The following is a 20,586-nucleotide window of genomic DNA, read 5'->3' as shown; positions in this document are numbered from 1 at the left end:
GGGCATCAGACCAACGGATGAAGCACCTTTGGGTTTGGGCGGGACCGGACCAAGGAAGCCAAGGTTGTCATAGAAGTTATGGATCACACTGGGGTTCAGGTGAGGTCCTGCACAGAAACAGCACCAGAGTCGCTTAGGAGAGGGGACCGGTCCCACAAACCAGAACCGAGACCAAACATGACCAGAACCACAGCGATCCAGGATTTAGAGGCACACACTGGTCAGCAGGAACCCCCAAAACACTTTTATCATTAAAACACACACACACACACACACACACGCACGCACGCGCGCACGCGCACGCACACACCGTTAGTCTGGAGGAGATCGATCTCTTTGCTGAGACAGTCTATGTCGATCTGGAGAGCTCGGTTCTTGCTTCTTAAATGCTTCATTTCATCAATCTGAAAAGGAAGAGGAGGAAGTTGAAACATTCTGGTCCCAGCAGCTCGTACCGGTAAACCCAAGGGTTCTGGGCTCAGTAACAGAACCGGTATGTGGTTCCTCAGAACCACCACATCCATGCCTTAAACCTGCAGCCCCGTTTCCTCTGAATAAAGCTGTTTGTGGTTCCCAGTAGAGACAAGTCCACACTGCTTCAATACCCAGTGTAGCGTCACCAAATGTGTTCTATGAACCCTACACCAGGATCACCGTGTGTGCAGAGAAGCCAACATCAGCAACAGGACAAAACCGAGGGACGTTACCGAAGGAATATGGGAGGCTGAATTCAATCTCTCCAAGCGTCTCCTGGTCAGGTCGTTCTCCATTTCGTTCACCTCCTCTTTTAGTTTCTCCAACTTCTTCTTCTTCATTTCCAGCTCGTGCCAGAGTCGCTCCATTCGAGCTTTCTGATGAACCAGCAGGGCTGAAAGAACAAGTCACATGACTGGGAGCAACAATTCTACTGGATCAATGTAAACACGCTTCAACCCAGAAAGAGTTTAAAACCACAGCAGCCACATTCTCCTGGCTGTTTAAATAACTACACACCCTAAACCCTGACCCAGGGCTCTGCTCTGTTAGGGTACCAGGCTGTTAGGGTACCAGGCTGCTAGGGTACCAGGTTGTTAGGGTACCAGGCTGTTAGGGTACCAGGCTGTTAGGGTACCAGGCTGCTAGGGTACCAGGTTGTTAGGGTACCAGGTTGTTAGGGTGCCAGGTTGCTAGGGTGCCAGGCTGCTAGGGTGCCAGGCTGCTAGGGTGCCAGGCTGTTAGGGTACCAGGCTGTTAGGGTACCAGGCTGTTAGGGTACCAGGCTGTTAGGGTACCAGGCTGTTAGGGTACCAAGCTGTTAGGGTACCAGGCTGCTAGGGTATCAGGTTGTTAGGGTACCAGGCTGCTAGGGTGCCAGGCTGTTAGGGTGCCAGGCTGTTAGGGTGCCAGGCTGTTAGGGTGCCAGGCTGTTAGGGTGCCAGGCTGTTAGGGTACCAGGATGTTAGGGTACCAGGCTGTTAGGGTACCAAGCTGTTAGGGTACCAGGCTGTTAGGGTAACAAGCTGTTAGGGTACCAAGCTGTTAGGGTACCAGGCTGTTAGGGTGCCAAGTTGTTAGGGTACCAAGCTGTTAGGGTACCAAGCTGTTAGGGTACCAGGCTGTTAGGGTACCAAGCTGTTAGGGTACCAGGCTGCTAGGGTACCAGGTTGTTAGGGTACCAGGTTGTTAGGGTACCAGGCTGCTAGGGTGCCAGGCTGTTAGGGTACCAGGCTGTTAGGGTACCAGGCTGTTAGGGTACCAGGCTGTTAGGGTACCAGGCTGTTAGGGTACCAGGGTGTTAGGGTACCACGCAGTTAGGGTACCACGCAGTTAGGGTACCAAGCTGTTAGGGTACCAGGCTGTTAGGGTACCAGGCTGTTAGGGTGCCAAGTTGTTAGGGTACCAAGCTGTTAGGGTACCAGGTTGTTAGGGTACCAGGCTGCTAGGGTACCAGGCTGCTAGGGTGCCAGGTTGTTAGGGTACCAGGCTGCTAGGGTGCCAGGCTGCTAGGGTGCCAGACTGTTAGGGTGCCAGGCTGTTAGGGTACCAAGCTGTTAGGGTACCAAGCTGTTAGGGTACCAGGCTGTTAGGGTACCAGGCTGTTAGGGTACCAAGCTGTTAGGGTACAAAGCTGTTAGGGTACCAGGCTGTTAGGGTACCAAGCTGTTAGGGTACCAGGCTGTTAGGGTACCAGGCTGCTAGGGTACCAAGCTGTTAGGGTACCAGGCTGTTAGGGTACCAGGCTGTTAGGGTACCAAGCTGTTAGGGTACCAGGCTGTTAGGGTACCAAGCTGTTAGGGTACCAGGCTGTTAGTCAATACTAGCTGAACCTTCTGTCTCCACCAGTTAGACCAGTCCTGTTCTTAAAGAAAACTCGACTCAACCTGTTAAATAGTTAGTTAGCGTCAGGCATGTTCCGATCATTTTTTTTTGCTCCCAATCGGATTCCAAGTCATTTCTTTCTGTGTATCTGCTGAAACCGACTCCCAACCTGACATTTTTCAAGAAAGAATTAAAATAATCCATCCATTTTCTAAACCTGCGGGGGGGGGGGGGGGGGGGGGGGGGGGGGCTGGGGGGGCTGGTGCCCATCTCCAGCGGTCAACAGGCAATTAGGCGGGGTACACCCTGGACAGAGTGCCAGTCCATCGCAGGGCAACACAGAGACACACAGGACAAATGGTTACACACACACACGCCTCAGGACAATTTAGACAGACCAGTCAAACTAACAGTCATGTTTTTGGACTGTGGGAGGAAGCCGGAGAACCCGGAGAGAACCCACGCATGCACAGGGAGAACATGCTAACTCCATGCAGAAAGATCCCAGGCCGGGAATTGAACCCAGGACCTTCTCGCTGCAAGGCAACAGCAAAGCATCCAAATGATCCTTAGGTTATCGTTCACTTCACAGGAACTGCACAGATTAAACACGTTTATGTTTTAAATATATTTAAAAGCAGCAGCTCTTATTTCAAGTTGTTTACTCCCTCAACATGCAGCCGTAATCAGCGATGCATGTTCCTGTGACGAAGCAGGCAGGTAACTTTTCTCTGCACAACACCTGCAGCTCCAGCACGCAGCTCCGGTGCTGCAGCAGAACTAGAAGCTCCAATGTTTTCAGTCTGTCGGCAATTTCTCGTTGTTTATTAGCGTAACTTTCTCTGTCGGCTGGCTCCGCGTTTATGTCTGACTTCACTGTGACTGTTAGAGGCAAACTGGGGATTAATGGAGACGCGTGATTCGCTTTGACGCCCAAAGGAAAAAGCCAACGAAGGCAGCGTATCATGGAGCTGTACTTTCCAGCATGTTGAATACTTGGTGTGCACACATTACAAGTGTCTGTCGCTCTGCCTTGGCTGTCCGGTTTAAAATACCACCAAGCTGAAGACATGTTAGCTCTCCTGTGGAGACACGTTAGCTCTGTGTTAGCCGGTGCCGGTACCAGATAGGCTCGGGGTTCTGCGTCTGCAAATTACGCCACACTAGATGATCGGCTGAACCCGATTTACACAAGTTACGTTATGATGATTTTCAGTGGTCAGAACGAATTTACGGTTGTAGGCTTAGTGGTTGTAGTCCTGTAGTCCAAAAATCAACACTTACTGGAGAAAATGTTTGAATTTATAAAGGAAATGTAAAATAAAAGCAAAGATATCAACTGATAAACTCAAAAACTCTTGATTTTGATAAATTGGGCAAAATAAAATTTAAGAACTGTATTGAAAGACACCAAGCAACATTTTGAATGAATGAATTTACATAACTAAGGAAATATACAGACGAATTCCACATTAATGCAGAAATGGCTTCACATTTAAGAACTGCTGTGTCTTTTGGAAGTCTGACGCTGGTTTTATGTGGTTTCACATTCTTTCCACAACAAAGATAATTTGATGTTTTATTAACAAATGACAATTATAAAGAAAGCATTTAGGTGCAACAAACAAGGATTTATTAACAAAACTGCTTTTGTCTTTCCAAAAGTTATGTGTGAAAGCCGAGTGGCTTGGCCGTGATGTGACGTCATCAGCAGGCGCTGGACCCCGAACAGACCTGGTACAGACTGTCGGTACAGGATCTGCTCGGGTGCAAGATCGGCTCGGGGTCCTTCGACTGCCGATGACGTCAAAGTACGGCAAACCCACTCGGACAAAATACACTACACATCTATACTGTTGGAAAGAATTTAGCAGTTTTGTTATTAAAATAATGTTTGTTATGACGTAAGTTTGTGTTTATAATGGTATTTGTAAAATAAAACACTATATTGTATTCATGATGTTGAACTCCTCTTTGAGCACATCCCTTGAAGGATCATAGGTATTAGCAACACCTGTGAAATTGTATTTGCAGGAAAGAAGTGTGTCCCGTTTATTGAAGTATTTTGTGTTTAGAGTTTTTGACGTCTTGTCCATGCGTAGTTCAGGTACGCTCATAGCTGCTAGCCAAAACTCTGGAGTTAAAAGTTTTCTGGCTTTACTAAAATACCTGTCTGTACTTATTTGATTGATGGTAGTTTTACTTTCTATTAGACTCCAAATGTAATCATTTGGCACGTTTCTAATTCATCATTTGTAATAATGTAATCGGTGATATTAGCATTAGCATTCCTATGGGTTTTTCCATGTATATTAGCATCGCGCTAACCACTTGCTGCCAAATTGCGATTAGAAAAGCTCCTTTTGCCACATCGCAATTTAATTGCACATGAAATTAATCGTTCAGCCCTAATATACATGCAGCTCTATGCTAAAAGTGTATTTTCAAAGAGGTAATCATGGATTTCTTTGTAAACGTTGTCCATCTTTCCAACAGAAAGATTTACCTGGACCAACGTAACGTGATTACGTAATTCCGTAAGGTTCATGTTCAGCCAATCAACTACTTAGACGTCATCGGCAGTCGACGGACCCCGAGCCAATTTTGCACCCGAGCAGATCTTGGGGCGACGGTGGCACAATCGCAATCGGAAGGTCGCAGGTTCGAGCCCCGCTCAGTCTGTCGCTGTCGTTGTGTCCTTGGGCAAGACACTTAACCCACATTGCCTGCTGGTGGTGGTCGGAGGGACCGGTGGCGCCAGTGCTCGGCAGCCTCGCCTCTGTCAGTGCGCCCCAGGGCAGCTGTGGCTACATCGTAGCTCATCCCCACCAGTGTGTGAATGGGTGAATGACTGTGTTGTAAAGCGCCTTGGGGGGCTCCAGGACTCTAGAAGGCGCTATATCAAATACAGGCCATTTACCATTTGTACAGACACCGACTCCTGCTTGCCAACAGCTGCACCCTGGTGTCCGAGTTCCCGCCTGCCGTAAATTGTCTAACGTTAAGGTGTTTTATTGATGTAGAGGAACTTATTGAAATTAAAACTAAGCCATTTTTATTCTATTTGAAAATGTCTTTCTCAAGATGATTTAAAAACTCACGTTGTTGTTTTAAAAGGTTAAAAACCTTTATTTCTCCTGATACTTTCAAAATGACGTGATTGGATTGGAGCATCCCTAGTTAGCATACCAAAGCGCACGTAGCCACTACAATCGCTGCAGCCTGTTTCCCACATTTCAACAGAATTGACAGGCAGTGAGATCTGACTCATTAAAAACCGCCACTCCTAAATAACACCAGGTAGCTCAAGACTCACCCAAGCCAACACTGACGGCTAAAACATACTTAGCTTTCAAGCTACAACACACAGTGGCAAGGAGACAGAAGCAGCGGGGCCAAGCATGGCGCTGAACCCCTCTGGTTGGTAAGCATCATGCACTAGAAGCCTTGGCTGGTGAGTCACACCAAATGCAGACAAAAGCCCAAATAAGGAGCCAGCAGCGTGCTCCTACAGGTTTGACTCACAACAGCTGATGGGGGTAAACACAGACTCATGCTATGGTGTCCTTTGCCATCATTAAGCAAGCAGACATTAACGCAGGCTTCACTGGACTCCTGTGTTCCAGAGAGTAAGTCAGAATGGCTCACCTTGAGTATAAGCTGCATCATCAGAGCCCATGCTGAGTCTACGAGGCTCACTCGGCCTGTCCCTGTGGGGGGACAGCGGGTCTGAGAGGTGAAGCGGCTCTGGCTCCACAAAATGGTGGTCAGACGGGAGGCTGAGAAGGTTGTTGGGCTCAAAGGTTGGGGACACGACTCCAGGAGACACGGCTGGTGGTTTGTTAGGTGACACTGTGATTTTAAATGTGTACTTGGTGTTGGGCTGAGTCACCACCACACGAGGTGAAGAGGCCGCATTCGCACCTCCCGCCAAGGCTCTGGACTTAGGTGGGTGATGGTGAATGTAGGCAGGGCCCATGCTCATGTTTCTGGCCCCTGAGGGCCCCTGTAAGGGAGGGTTTGCCGATATGTAGACTGTCGGAGGGTTTCTTGCCCCACCATCATCATTGGAGGAATTAGCAGAAATATAAAACTTGGGCTGGGACCGGGAGCCAGCAGAGACCACAGCAGCCTCCTCACAGGGAGCAGAAGCAGCTGTAGGTGAGCCCGCAGAGATGAAAACTGTGGGCTGGCTGCACCTCGGACCGCCGATGGACAGAGAGGTGGTGGGGACAGTAGCCACGCTGGTTGAAGAGGAGGAAGAGGAGGGACAGGCAGAAGCGGCGGAGGACGATCGAGGTCCACTGTTTGTCCGCAGCACAGCTGTGGTGGAATTATTCCTCTGAGGAGATTCGAGTTTAATCTCAATCTGATTTTTACGAGGCCCAGTGGAGATGTTCTGGATGTTGTACTGGCTAATTGTAGACAGGGAGGTGGGCATGACAGAGGAGGAGGAAGACGAAGGACAGCACGAGGAGGCACCAGAAGAGAATGCCGGACCCGCATTTGAAGGGATGCAGGGTACCTGGGGGTTTGTGGGGGAACTGATGGGCATGTAGACGTGAGACAGCTGTGAGATTTGGTAGAACTGTTGCTGGGGTTGAGAGGTGGGGCTGTACTGAGCCCTGCCTCCCTGCTGCTGGCTCTGCCGGGTTGTACTAGACTGGCTAACATAAGGGCGGATGTAGATGGAGTTACCCTGTGGACTGCTGAGGCCGGACTGTGGCCCGCCGTGTATGTGCAAAGACGTGGGTGTGTTGCGGCCTGTCTGAGGATTAGGAGCAAGTGTGACGGTGATGGGGTTGAAGCGTGGAGTATGCTGCGGACCCATGGCTGATCCTTTTACTGCCAGGGGGTAAAGTCCAAGGTGCTGTGGAGGCTGCGGCTTCTGTGTGGGCTCCATAACACCAAACACGTTGTGAGTAGAGGGAACCTGAACGGGAGCTGACTGGGGCTCATGCTGAAAGAAGTCACTGTTTGGGGCCTGGCCTGTCTGGAGGGGCCCGTCACTCATGCTGTGGGCTAGAGTTCGGCTGCCGTTCATCCTAAGGTTGTCCTGAACAGGAGCCACATGCACATTCTGCGACTGGAAGCCCAGGTTCAGCTGGGTCATGTGATTACGTAGCCTGGGGGAGCCGAGATCTTCTGAAAAGCTCAGATTGCCTTCTTCACTGTGATGGTAGCCTGGACTGACCTGGGACAAGTGTTCACAGCATGCATCTAAATTGTTGTTGTTCTGCAAGACAGAAAGAAGAATGAAGGTGCTCAGTAACCAAGTTGCTGTGGTTTTTTTGTGGTTCCTGAAAACGTTCTAGGAACTACAGTCCGAAAGCGCCTACAGACCAACCCGTTTTTGACCACGTGATCTTTACTGGAGAATAGGGCTGGGCAATAAATCGAGAATTTATCGTTATCAAACTTTCTGACTTTTATTGGGATAATTTTAGACATCGAATCCTGGATGGCAGAGAACTTTCTCCAGCTCAACCAGGACAAAACTGAAGTTTTATTCGTTGGTCCTGAGGCCCAGAGAGAGAAGCTTTTACCGAAATTACAATCTCTGTCTTTTAATCCATCTGAACAAGTGAAGAACCTGGGTGTGATTTCTGACTCTGAGCTGACTTTTATCCCACACATTAAGAACATCGCCAGAGTCCGCCCCATTCTCTCTCGGGCCAATACGGAGATGCTGATGCGTGCTTTTATCACCAGTAGGATAGATTACTGCAATGCCCTTTCTGGTCTTCCCAAAAAGAGCATCTCAGGTTAACAACTTCTACAAAATTCGGCGGCACGTGTCCTGATGAAGACCAGGAGGCGGGAGCACATGACACCAGTTTTAGAATCCCCGTATGTTTCAGGTCACATTTTAAGGTTCTTCTAATGGTTTTTAAGTGTCTTAATGGTCTTGGGCCTTCTTATCTCTCAGAACTGCTTTTACCATATAAACTCTCACGGCCTCTGTGCTCCTCTGGCAGGCGTCTCCTGGTCATCCCTAAAGTCAGGACACACACTCACGGCGAGGCGTCCTTCCAGTGTTATGGCCCTCGCCTCTGGAACGAGCTGCCGGAGGACCTCAGGGTCACAGAGAACGTTCATGTTTTTAAGTCCATGCTGAAGACCCACCTATTTAGTAGAGGTGCTGAAAAAAAATCGATTCAAGTCTGAATCGGGATTCTTATTTATAAAGGTTCAGAATCGATTCCAGGAACTCAAATGTTTGGCATGTTTCAGGTTTGAGATGCACTTCTGTATGTTTTTTTGGTCTTTGTTAGGAGAGTTAGTCCTCCGTTTACTTTTGTGGTCCCATAAATTGGGGTGATTTATTTTGAATCTGCTGATAAGAGGGAACTAGAATGTAATTTTTTCCATACTCAGAAATATGAGATATTCTAATATTTATTTTCTAAGTTGATAAGTGAGTACTCAGGATTACTCGTGTGTTTATTTGAAGTTATTGATAAATGAGAGAACACATTTTCCTTTGTAAGAAATCTGAGGCACTTTTTTTAAACAGGATGAGGACTAAGATGTTAAACTTGTTTCCACAGATATGTTACGTGCTCTGCCCTTTTTCGGCCACAAGATGGCCTCGGTGGCTTCTGCCTCGCCTGTCTCAGCTGTGTGTAATTGGGCAATCATGGGCAGCTGTTAAAGGCTGCTCTCCTGCCCAAAGTTTTTGAGAAGTGTGGGCACAAAGGTGTTCAGGCTTCTCTCTTCTCCTCGTGTGCTTGTGCGTTTAGCTTCGTGGTCCTTTGGTAGTGATAATCTCTCATTCGTTAAGATTTCTGGTAACCGTGACGTTGGACTGGCCTTCGACTCCCGACTGGAAATGGGATAAACTTCCACTGTTATGCTGACGATACTCAGTTATATTTATCCATTGACCCTGACGAACCTAATCGGTTGGGTAGATTACAGGCTTGTCTTGAGGACATAAAAAATTGGATGACTCTAAACTTTTTGCTTTTAAATCAAGACGATTGAACTTATTGTATCTTAGTGTTTTCTCCCTTTGCTGCATAACTTTTACCTTACTTTTACTTGGCTGTAAACGAAACAAATTTCCCAATTGTGGGACTAATAAAGGTTATCTTATCTTATCTTAAGACAAGAAGGAAGTTCTCATCTTTGGACCAGAAATCCAGAAAAAGAAATTGCTTAGCCAATCACCTGACCTGAATGGCATTACATTAATCTCCAAGAACAAAGTCAGGAACTTTGGTGTTATCATTGACCAGGACATGTCATTCAAATCCCAGGTTTCACAAGTTTGTAGGATTTTCTTTTCCCACCTTCGGAATATTGCTAAGATTAGAAGCATCCTTTCCAGGAGTGATGCTGAAAAACTAGTTCATGCATTTATTACATCAAGACTGGATTACTGTAATTCATTACTCTCAGGAAGTCCACAGAATGTAGTTTAAAGTCTTCAGCTTGTCCAAAATGCTGCAGCTAGAGTTCTGATGAGAATTAAAAAGAGAGATCATATCTCTCCTGTCTTAGCTTCCCTACACTGGCTACCTGTTAAATTCAGAATAGATTTTAAGATCCTTCTTCTCACATATAAAGCTCTTAATAATCAAGCTCCATCATACATCAGTGATCTGATTGTTCCATATGTTCCTAACCGAGCACTTCGCTCTCAGACTGCAGGTCTACTGGTGGTTCCCAGAATATCTAAAATTAGGATGGGAGGCAGATCTTTTAGTTATCAGGCTCCTCACTGGTGGAACCAACTCCCAGCTTTAATCGTGGGGCAGACACCTTGTCTACTTTTAAGAATAGGCTTAAAACATTTTTATTTGATAGGGCCTATGGTTAAAATCTGATGTTAGCCTAGATCTGGACAAGTGGGGGAGTAGAGGGAGGTGGCGTGTACAGTCGGTAAAGACGGCTCTCCCTTGCCCTGACTCCAACATGCCTCCATCTAAATAGGATAGATTATCCAGAGTTATCTCTGTAGTTATGCTGCTATAGGCTTAGACTGCTGGAGGACACACTGACCACTTTCCACACTCTACTGCTTTCTTCTACAGTCTGCTCTTTAACTGTATTATTTCCTGCTATTTCAGCTGTTAACTTTATTTTGTCTCTATAGCCCCCTTCAGACAGGCCATGAAAAACGGAAATGTTCCGGAATCTGTCCGTAAGACCTTTCTGTCTGAATACAAGCATCCGGATAACGTGTTCCGGAATTTATCCGGACGAAGCCCCTAGTAACAGGTCCGGACTTGTTACGGACAGGGTGGCTGCTTCAGACTGGTGAGGTAGAGTTCCGGACAAGGGGAAGGGGGAGGAGGAGGGGACCGGGGGACGCTGTGCGCACCCAGATAGCTCGCTCCTGTAGCATGCGGCGAACCACGGCAGCTCGCCTCCTACGGTACCGCCTAGACGCGCGACGGAGCGCTTCACACCGCTTCAGTGATTCCTTTAACCATTGAGCTTCATCATCCAGGTCTCTTATGCGTCTTCGTGTGCGCAGAATTATGCTTAAGCGCCTCGTGATTTTTATCTTGAGAGGCGCTATAGAAATTATATTTTCTTCTTCTTCTTCTTCTTAACATGAGTCCGATTCTCTCTCCCCCCACCACCCCCCCGCCGCCGTCAGACATCTGGAACTTTTCCCTGCTGTGTGAACGCAGCCGAAAGGACAAGTTCTGGTACAAAAGTGGTGTGTCTGAAAACACAGTTCCGGTTAAAAACCGGATTGAATTGCCCGCAAATGTTCCAGAATGTCTGTCTGAAAAGGGCTTAAGTGTTTTTCTCCCCAGAAGAAGCTACAACGATGTTCGGCTGAGCTGTGGCGGCCTCATGGAGGGGGCCATCGCCTAGCACACTGCTGCTAACCACTAAAACATTCTCCCTCTCCTGGTAATAACTTTTTGCTTTCCTTGACGTTGGATGTGCTACTACTAGTTTATCCGTTTAATTATAGATTCACTAGGATAAATACAATAAAGTTTATCTCTCACCAAATAGAATATTTACTAAGACATCACAATATAACTATAGACACATCACTTGTCCGTGTGTGTGTGTGTGTGTGTGTGTGTGTGTGTGTGTGTGTGTGTGTGTGTGTGTGTGTGTGTGTGTGTGTGTGTGTGTGTGTGTGTGTGTGTGTGTGTGTGCTCTGTCTTCTCCATCCCCAGTGAGTCGTGGAGGATGGCTGCTTATACTGAGCCAGGATTCTCTGGAGGTTTCTTCCTGTTTAAAGGGTTTTCCTCTCCACTGTCGCTGCATGCTTGCTTAGTATGAGGATTGCTGTATAGTCACTGACACTAGTCAGTGACTTGTTGATGCAGTTTGCTGGGTTCCTTATATAGGAAACATTATTTCTGATTGGCTTAATGAACTGACCTGAATTGGAATGTTTATTATGGGAAGTGCCTTGAGACGACTCTTGTCGTGATTTGGAGTACGGCTGCAGCTATCGAATATTTTTGTAAGCGAGTACTCTATCGAATCTTTTTTTCGATTAATCGAGTACTCTAATAAATTACCCTTTTGTATTTGTAAACCATTATATCAAATAGCATGTTATAATTATGAAAGACCTCTCAAAATGAGCAAGCAATTGCCAGTTATTCTTCAAGTTTTATTCAAAATTAAGTTTGCAAAACTTCAGCACTTCAACTTTACTTCACAGTAAACAAATGCGTGTGCAAAAAATAAGTAAACCTGAGCCGATTTTCCCCTCGTGCGAGAATCTGCTAGCCTGCAAGCCAGACAAAAACTTGGAGGATAACTGTTGAAGTAGCGCTGTGAGCGGCTGCGGCCCAAACAGAACCAGAACCGCTCACGGCGCAAACAGCTCGCCGGCTGTTTCCCTATTAACACACGTCCGTTTTAACTTCTACACTTTTTTTTCCTCAACACAATAACAAGGATTGTCGAGAAAGCATGTTTGCTGTGGTTTTGTCAAATTATACTGATCACAAAACATTTATTTACTTTCTTTCGTTTTCCTCATAAATACCCGTGTCCTCCTGCAGCAATCCTGAGGGACAACGGACATCAATAACAACACAATAAAAAGTCCGACATATTGTGTAAAAACTGCTATTTTTAGCACATTTCAAGTCCGACGTGTTGCTACCAGACGTACGGTGTGAGCTGAAACTGAGCGCTACAAATGAAAAAGTTGCACAGTGTCCGCAGAATATATAGAAATACAGGCTAAAATGCATTATCTTGTAGAGGCTCTGAGTCCGCTTGCAGAAGAGACATTTACAGGTGCTGCAGCACGGAGGACGTGGTGTTGTGGTAGGCTAAATCCATTTTACAGTATTTACACTGGACTACGTTTTCCACCTTACGACGTGAAAAATGGTCCCACATCTTGACATTTTCTGTCTTTTTCGCACTCCACCGGGGTCCACGATGTCTGCCATGGCTTAAGAGAAAGTTAAGTTACATTTGCTACTCGCAGTCCAGTGGGCATGTGCATCACTTATTTCGGTCCGGGTGAAACATGAGCCTGTGCGTTTGCAAAGCCACGAATTAATTAAATATGAATTAAACGAATCCTCGAGGATTTTTTGTACTCGAATTATTCGAGGTACTCGAGGAATCGTTTCAGCCCTAATTTGGAGCTTTATAAATAAACTTGAATTGAATTGAATTTTGGATTTCCCTCAAGCGTCTCTGCTTAACAGGACGGCTCTCGTTAGTTTAGTGTTTTGGTTATATAGTGAATATTTCAGTTAGTTTCCTCCTCCCAGCCCTTTTGGCTTGGCGCTTTTTGTTGGGCTCATCTCCTTTATGTTTAGGCCCTTTTGTGTTTGTTGTAATAAAATCCTTCCTTTGTTTGGCGACACAATTACTCTGTTATTATTAAACCCACACACAACATCTCTTACTCCCTCTTCCACATCACTCCTAGAGAGCTGAGGGACGCAACAGATACTTAAAAAGTATTTGACAGTGTTACTTTCAAAGCTACTGTTAGGTAACGAAAGATTAGTTGTTTCTGGTAAGACTGGTTTTGTGAGAGCATGAATTTTTATGTTGCTGTCAAGAGCAAATATACATTTTATGCGTCCCTCTGTTGTTTGGGGCTGTTATGTTGCAGCACTAACGAAATGCTTTGTTCAGTTTCACAGATGTTCATGTTGGTTGGCCTGGTCGAACTCATGACGCCAGAGTACTCAGCAACTCTACCATCTTCAGCTAAGCCGAACAACAAAATGGCTACCTGTTCCCCCGTGTGGTATGCCTCAACCTATAAATCCCCCCCCCACACACACACACCTCTCTAATCTTTGTTTTCTGTCCTTCTAGATGTCCAGAGACATCAATGGTGTAGAGGTACCGGTTCATCTGATCGGGGATGCAGCATATCCACTGAAGTTCACATTATGCCGGACATTGTGATTGCTTGGCGATGGACTACAAATGGTGGTAGTTTGGGCCCGGCATCCATTCGTGCTGCGGCCGAGTGAACCTGCTCACAAGTTCACGCATCAAAGAGGTCACATCTTGGAATGCAACTGCTACTTGCCGCCTCAATGCCAAGTTTTCCCGCAGATAATACCCTTCAAACTCCCTCTGCTCCTGCATCAATTCCCGGTCACGCTGATGGCTTCCCTCGTCCATCCGTTCTAAAGCCTCACTCCACTCTGTGTGGGTACTTGTTTCTCTTCCTCTTGTTTTGCCTGCTGTTTAGGCCTTAGTTGTCTGCAATTAACGTTTTTATAGCTACAAACTGTACATCTGCACACCCAGTCTTACAACAGCATCTGCTTGCTAACGTGAATATTTACCTGCCCGACGCGACTTGGGGCCTGTGGTTCTCGCTACCGTCCATTGTGTCTTCTTGGGCCCTCTCAAGGGAGCTGCAGCTGGCCTCAGAGAAGTCCTCTGGTCGGTTGGAAGTCGCAGCCATGCTTCCACACACCACTGCAGGGTTTGTGGTTTTTTGAGCACCCCATATAGCTTCACACAACTCGAAGTAGCTCCATTCCATCCTGTCGTTGCCACTTTTCCTGTTGCGGTCACATTCCTCGTGGTATCGACGCTTTAATGACTTAAGCTTCGATATGGCCTGCTGTTTGCTTCGGTGTGTTCAGAGTTCACGCAACTTTGGTATGAGGCGGTCGTAGGTGACAGAGTCTCGCGCTGTACCTTGGATGCTCTTCATAACTATCATGTCTCCCCCTCATCGTGGGTAGGTCGCGAATCTCGGAATCTGTCCAGTTGTTAGACATGTTGGAGATGCTCTGCAGAAGATGTTCGCCTTCTTTCTACTGGGTTTTTGTGCTCAGGAGGGACATCACGTGATATACATTCCCGGTCACGTGATACATACGTAATCTAGGTGTGCACAGCGTTCCCCGGTCCCCTCCTCCTCCCCCTCCTCCATGTCCGGAACTCGACCTCACCAGTCTGAAGCAGCCACCTTGTCCGTGACAAGTCTGGACCTGTTACTAGGGGCGTCGTCCGGTTTAATTACGGAAAACGTTATCCAGATGTTTGTATTCAGACACGAAGGTCTTACGGACAGAGTCCTGAACATTTCCGTTTTTCATGGCCTGTCTGAAGGGGGTTTAGGAACACAGTTCTTAGAACTACATAGTTCAAATACGCCTAATGTTGGACTTTAGCTATATGTCAGAATTATGTTAAAAAGAGTAGATGAAAATACGTTTGTAATACTTTTAGAGTGGGGAAAAGGTTTTTGTGTGTGTGTGGGGGGTGGGATGGAGGGGGAGTTTACGGTTAACAGAGTATTAACCGTTAGGGGCTTCATTAACTGGTTAAACAAATTTTGGAAAGCGTGCATCCTACCATTTATCATTCTAATCCAGACTTTTTACTAGTTTAATTCTATTCAGTCTAGTTATTTAGTGCCAAATCTCATAAAGCGTCATCTCAAAGCACATTACAAGGTAAACATTCCAATTGAACCTACTTATAAGTACTTAAAATCACAGGTATGGGCATGGTTTAGAAAGCGTTTTCTTTCTACAAGTGTGGTGCAACTCTAAGATCTTCAGATGTTCTAGATTCTATATCTAGATAATTATGTCTGGAAGTGCAGTTTGAAAGGACCTATTGACCTTTATGGGGCTGTGTGATGGACAGAACATAACCAAGTGAAAAAATATTAGGTTTTATTGATTTGATTGTGTAGACATTTGTTTTCTGCCGTCAACGATGTTGGACCATTTTACCTGCAGAACGCACTGGGAGACAACACCTTCTGGGACTTCAGGGAACTTCTGGCACAGGTAATGCAAAACCTGAACGTCAATTTGATGGTTTCCCTGGGCCATTCGTAGGTTGCCGGGTCAGGACAAATTGTTCTGTTCAGCACACTGGAACGTCAGCAGCATTTTGAATGTCTGAACTGAAAGAAAGAAAGAAAAAACATCTGGTTGCAGAAGTTCATCTGGACCAAAATTTGTTTAAAACTAGCAAGGGCTACAGTAGTTCAGGAGATTGGGCAGGTTGTCCAGTAATCGGACGGTTGCCAGATCAGTCCCAGCTCCTTCTCGGGAATTCTGCTGTTGTGTTCTTGGGTAAGACATTTAACTTGACTTGTCCAGGTTGGTGGTGGTCAGAGGGGTCGATGGTAGCCTCGCTTCTGACAGGCTGCCCCGGGGAAGCAGTGGCTGCCCATCACGAGCAGTGTGTGAATGTGAGAGTTCGTGAATAATAGAAAAGTGCTTTGCGTGCCTTGAAAAATATTATTAATATTACTGCACCGTCAGACATTCTTTTGACATGATCATGTTGTTTTATTATAAAATAAATTCAGCATATCCAAGAAGCATTAAAAAGCAAATGTTGCAACCACAACAAACACAAGAGAATCCATCCACATGCTTAGAGTTTCAGACCCTCCGTCCCACAGAGATGCTTTAATACGTAAGGAGCAAAGGGAGAGACCACCTCTCACCAGATTTAAAGGAAACAAGTGTGTCCAATTCATCTAACAATGGTAAGTGACTTATGGCGCTTACACATTAGCGTCGGTGCAGGATCGGCTCGGGGTCCTTCGACTGCCGATGACGTCAAAGTAGTTGATTGACTGAACATGAAGCTTACGGAAGTGACGTTATCACTAGGGATGGGTACCTTTGACATTTGAATCGATTCGGTACCAATTCCCGGTACCTACGAGTCGATACCGGTACTTAACGGTACCAATTTTCGATACTTTTGAATGTTTATTATTTTAATTCTCTTTTATAATTAAATATATATTTTTCTCAATATATAACCATATTTGATAAATATCACGATAAATAACATACAACTGTTTGTATTTTAACATCGTCCTTGTAGTTTTATAAGCTGATAATTAAACTGAAGCAAACATCTTTACTGTGAACTAAATTTACTGCGTATCTTCATTCCTTTTGCCGTCACTTTTCATTTGATTTTTCCTACTGGGAAGTTAGAATTTCCGAGGAGAAAGCGAACGCACCATTAGCTGATAACAATGGTAGCAATGGAAGCTAATTTATCAAGCTAACGTTATCTTAAACAGTTTATTTAACTGCTGGAGCAGATTAAAACGATGATGCCTCACACTTAGATCGTTGTCGCTGGTTTCGTCTTCACCCAATCACCCGTCGCATTTAGTAAAGAGAAGCCAAACTTTAGAGCGCGTTCATGTTCTTCTAGTCGGAAATTCGGAGTTCCGAGGAGAAAGCGAACGCACCATTAGCGAAACGGAAGCTAACATATCAAGCTAACGTTATCTTAAACATTTTATTTACCTACCGGAGCAGATTAAGATGAGGATGTCTCACTTAGATCGTTGTCGCTGGTTTCATCATCACCCAGTTACCCATCACATTTAGTGACGTGGACCCAAGCTTTAGCGTGCGTTCTTTCTACCGTGCTGCTCTGTTTACAACTCGCTTGCAGGAGTCAGGGACCGACGACATAACGCGCATGCGCAGCTGTCTTGGCAAGTTCTCGTTATGAAGGACGGGTACCGAAACGAGGCACCGTTTGAAATGACGTGAATCGGTGCTCGGTCGGTACTATGGAATTCGGTCGGTACCTTAAAAAGTACCGAATTCGGTACTCATCCCTAGTTATCACGTTATGATTTTGATTGGTCAGAACAAATTTGCGGTCGTAGTCTTAGCGGTTGTAGTCCTGTAGTCCAAAAATCAACACATTTTGGAGAAAATATGTTTGAATTTCTAAAGGAAATGTAAAATATAAGCAAATGATAAACGGTGGCCCTCAAAAGCTCTTGATGTTGATGAAATGGGGCAAAATAAAATATAAGAACTTTATTGAAAGACACCAAGCAATATTTTAAGTTAAAGAATGTATTTAGATAACAACTAAGGAAATATACAGACGAACTCCACATGAATACAACCAGATATGGCTTCATATATAAGAACCGTTCTAGTTTTTGTCAGTCTGATGTTGGTTTTATGCAGTTTCACATTCTTTACAAAACAAAGATAATATAATTGTAACAAATTACAATTATAAAGAAAACATTTAGGTGTTAACAAACAAGAATTTATTAACTAAACTGTTGATGTCTTTCCAAAACGTGTGTGTGAAAGCCGAGTAGATTTGTAGTAATGTGACGTCATCGGCAGTCGATGGACCTCGAGCCGATCCTGCACCCGAGCCTATCCTGCACCGACACCGTTTCGGTCCCTTACGGGACCAGAATTTGGTTTCACACCAGGGGTGGAAATTAGCACCCACCACCGGCCAAATGGGGGTAAATTCATGAAGTGGCGGGTCTCAAATATAAAGATAAAGCAGCGTTGTTTACACAGCTGACCTGACGGGGGCAGCAACGTGCCCGTGTTGCCAATAGTCTGCTATTTTCATTAAAAGAAGAACTGAACAGCAACATTAGCAACGCAGCTTTACGTTCCTGCTTTTCAGCAGATGGCAGAAAACAAAAATGATTCTCAAAAGGAGTCAAAGGATGAACGGAATGTTAAACTGTGGTTTTAATGAGAAATGGAAGAGAACTGACGACGAGTTATGTGAGTGACTGTCTGAATAAAAGCAGCGCTGGTTCTGTGTTACGAGCAGAGCGCGTCGGGCACGAGCTTGTAATGAGCATGCGTCTCTTGGGCGATGCTTCATTTACACCTGAACGAGCCGTTTCACCACCTCTGTAACATCTGTAACATTTATATCCTTGATGACAGCTGAAACAACGTCAAACCAAAGAACGGTGCGGAGTGAAAATGGCTGTTTTGTTGCTAATTAGCAGGAAATATCTAGAAGAAAGTTCTACAGAAAGTAGCTAAGGGTCCTCAGAAATGTAGCTAGCTTTGTCACTAGGCGTTAGGAACAGCGACAAAGTGGCACTGCCTCTCTCTCTGCTGCTAAAGCTACGGATAGCAAATGCTACGGGCGACGCCTGAGCGTGAACGCGCATGAAGCAGCCTGCTCGACCCGAGCATCTCTCTTTTTCTGTGATTTTACAGAAAAACAGGCAATCACAGTAAAAATGCCAGGGCTCATTCTACAGGACCAGGGCATTGCAGGAGAATGTATGAAGAAGACATTTATTATTTCTATACATGTTTTGGCTGTCACACTTCCATAATATCCCTTTAAAAATTGAACTTTAAAACCAAATCAATGATACCTTCTTCTTATCAATTAAATAAGCTAAATATCAATAAATAACATGTCGGGCCTGGTTTGTTAATTAGTTTGAACCCAATGGTCTCATAAGAAATTTGACAAGGCATTAACCAGGATCTGCTGCTGAAAACACTAAAACCATAAAGAATCCTAAACTTGTTGGACGTTTATTTTTAAATTGATAATAATAACAATAATAATAATATTAATAGAAACAACAGCGGAGGCTGTGGGCTGAATTAAGATTTAATGAAAGCTACCTCCCCTTCAGTACTAACCCTTCCACTACTTGTCCTTTGGGGACATTTTGACTTTTATTATCTCCTCATGTCCACCGTGTCTCTGAGGAGATGATTAATACAGCAAACAAGAAAAAAATACATTTAATTCAAAAGGTAGTCAAAAGACCTTCTCCCAATTTAAGTTGAATTTTCAAGTCACCCTGACTCATGAAACAGGCCGACGCAACAAAACATTATTCATCTTTGACTGTTCAACTCCCTTTGGTTACGTCAAAGGTTCACATTCAGAAACAAGAGAAAGGCCACTTTTCACTAGATAACTCTGCTGTGATGGATTTTCAAACCAAATATCCACAATAAGCATTTCAGTATTTTTGGGACAGCCTTTTACATGAATTTGAAAAATAATTTAACCAGAAATTTCCTCTTCAACCTTTATAAATTCATTCCAACGAGGCTTTTTTTGGCGTGTTACTACGTCACTTTTGTTGCCATGGTAATAGATGATGGAAATCTGCTTCAATAAAGTGATGACCCTTTAAAAAATGGAATGTTTCTGGTCTTGATACAGGTGTTTCTGAAAAGTTTACGAACTTTTGTTGCTGATCACATCTCCATGGTAACGCAGAATGCATTTAAAAGTCAATACAAAACTCCTGAGGCCAAGCCGGTCAAATTGATGCATCATATAAATGTGGGTGTGTATTCGTGTTTAGCCAGAAGAAGCCTGAGCCCTCTCCGCCAATCAGAGAGCCAGGAGGGGCCAGTGGCGTCTCACAGTTTGATCTTAATGAGGAAAAGCACGGCACCTGTTTGAAATATTCGAAAAGCGCGAGCGGCAGAAGGCTTGGGTGGTGATTTGTATAAATTTTTGTGTGCCCAACTTGAATTTTGTAGAAGATATTGCTTCTCGCCGTTTTAGCTGTGTGAAAGTGGTCAAAGCAGAAAATCTCCTTTTGTTTATAATGGGTGACGATGAGAGGAAATCTGCTTCTCTCCTCCTCCTGAGGCTCTTTAGCAGAACAACTGCAACACTTACAGACAAAATGGTTGACCGGCTATTAACCGTTAAGGGGAGCCAATGACCGGTTAAAGAAAATTTGGAAAACGTGTATCCCTGATTTTAAATGGACTGTAATGTGCCGAGTTCTCCTCTGCTCTCTCTGCTAGACTCATCTGAAGATGGATGCTCTACACAAACACCAACAGCTGTTTCTCATCTTTAGTTTCTGTCTGATGGCTCAACTAAAGTCACATCCAGCATGGCAGCAAGTCATGGAGCCAAACCAAGGACAGGAGGTGTGATATCAGCAGGAGGCTGGTGAGCTGGGAGCTGAAGAAGGTAAAAACACAACCTGAAGGTTCCCCATCTCCAGGCTAACACACAAGCTGCTGCTGAATCAAGAGCACAGAAGACTGAATGAACTTCAGACGTTGCGGTTGTTTTTTT

General features: G+C 45.1%; 1 protein-coding gene across 4 annotated transcripts in view; it reads right to left on the bottom strand.

Moving 5' to 3' along the window:
- The window catches only part of tab2 (TGF-beta activated kinase 1 (MAP3K7) binding protein 2), a 53,539-nt gene that overhangs the window by 1,363 nt on the left and 31,590 nt on the right, over positions 1 to 20,586 (bottom strand). For 3 of the 4 annotated variants that reach the window (XM_054734067.2, XM_015975510.3, XM_054734066.2), the window contains 5 exons: positions 15,474 to 15,649; positions 5,947 to 7,534; positions 708 to 868; positions 311 to 404; positions 27 to 107 (listed from right to left, as the gene is read on the bottom strand). In XM_054734067.2, the coding sequence (XP_054590042.2) occupies positions 27 to 107; positions 311 to 404; positions 708 to 868; positions 5,947 to 7,534; positions 15,474 to 15,575 (2,026 nt within the window). In that variant the 5' untranslated portion in view covers positions 15,576 to 15,649. The remainder of the gene's footprint in view (positions 1 to 26; positions 108 to 310; positions 405 to 707; positions 869 to 5,946; positions 7,535 to 15,473; positions 15,650 to 20,586) is intronic. The other variant, XM_015975511.3, reaches the window with a different exon arrangement.

The sequence above is a fragment of the Nothobranchius furzeri genome, chromosome 2 (genome assembly GCF_043380555.1).
Source record: "Nothobranchius furzeri strain GRZ-AD chromosome 2, NfurGRZ-RIMD1, whole genome shotgun sequence".
In the NCBI taxonomy this organism is placed as follows: Eukaryota; Metazoa; Chordata; class Actinopteri; order Cyprinodontiformes; family Nothobranchiidae; genus Nothobranchius; species Nothobranchius furzeri.
The sequence above is the reverse complement of the archived record's forward strand: the minus strand, read 5'-3'. Positions and strand labels throughout refer to the sequence as shown.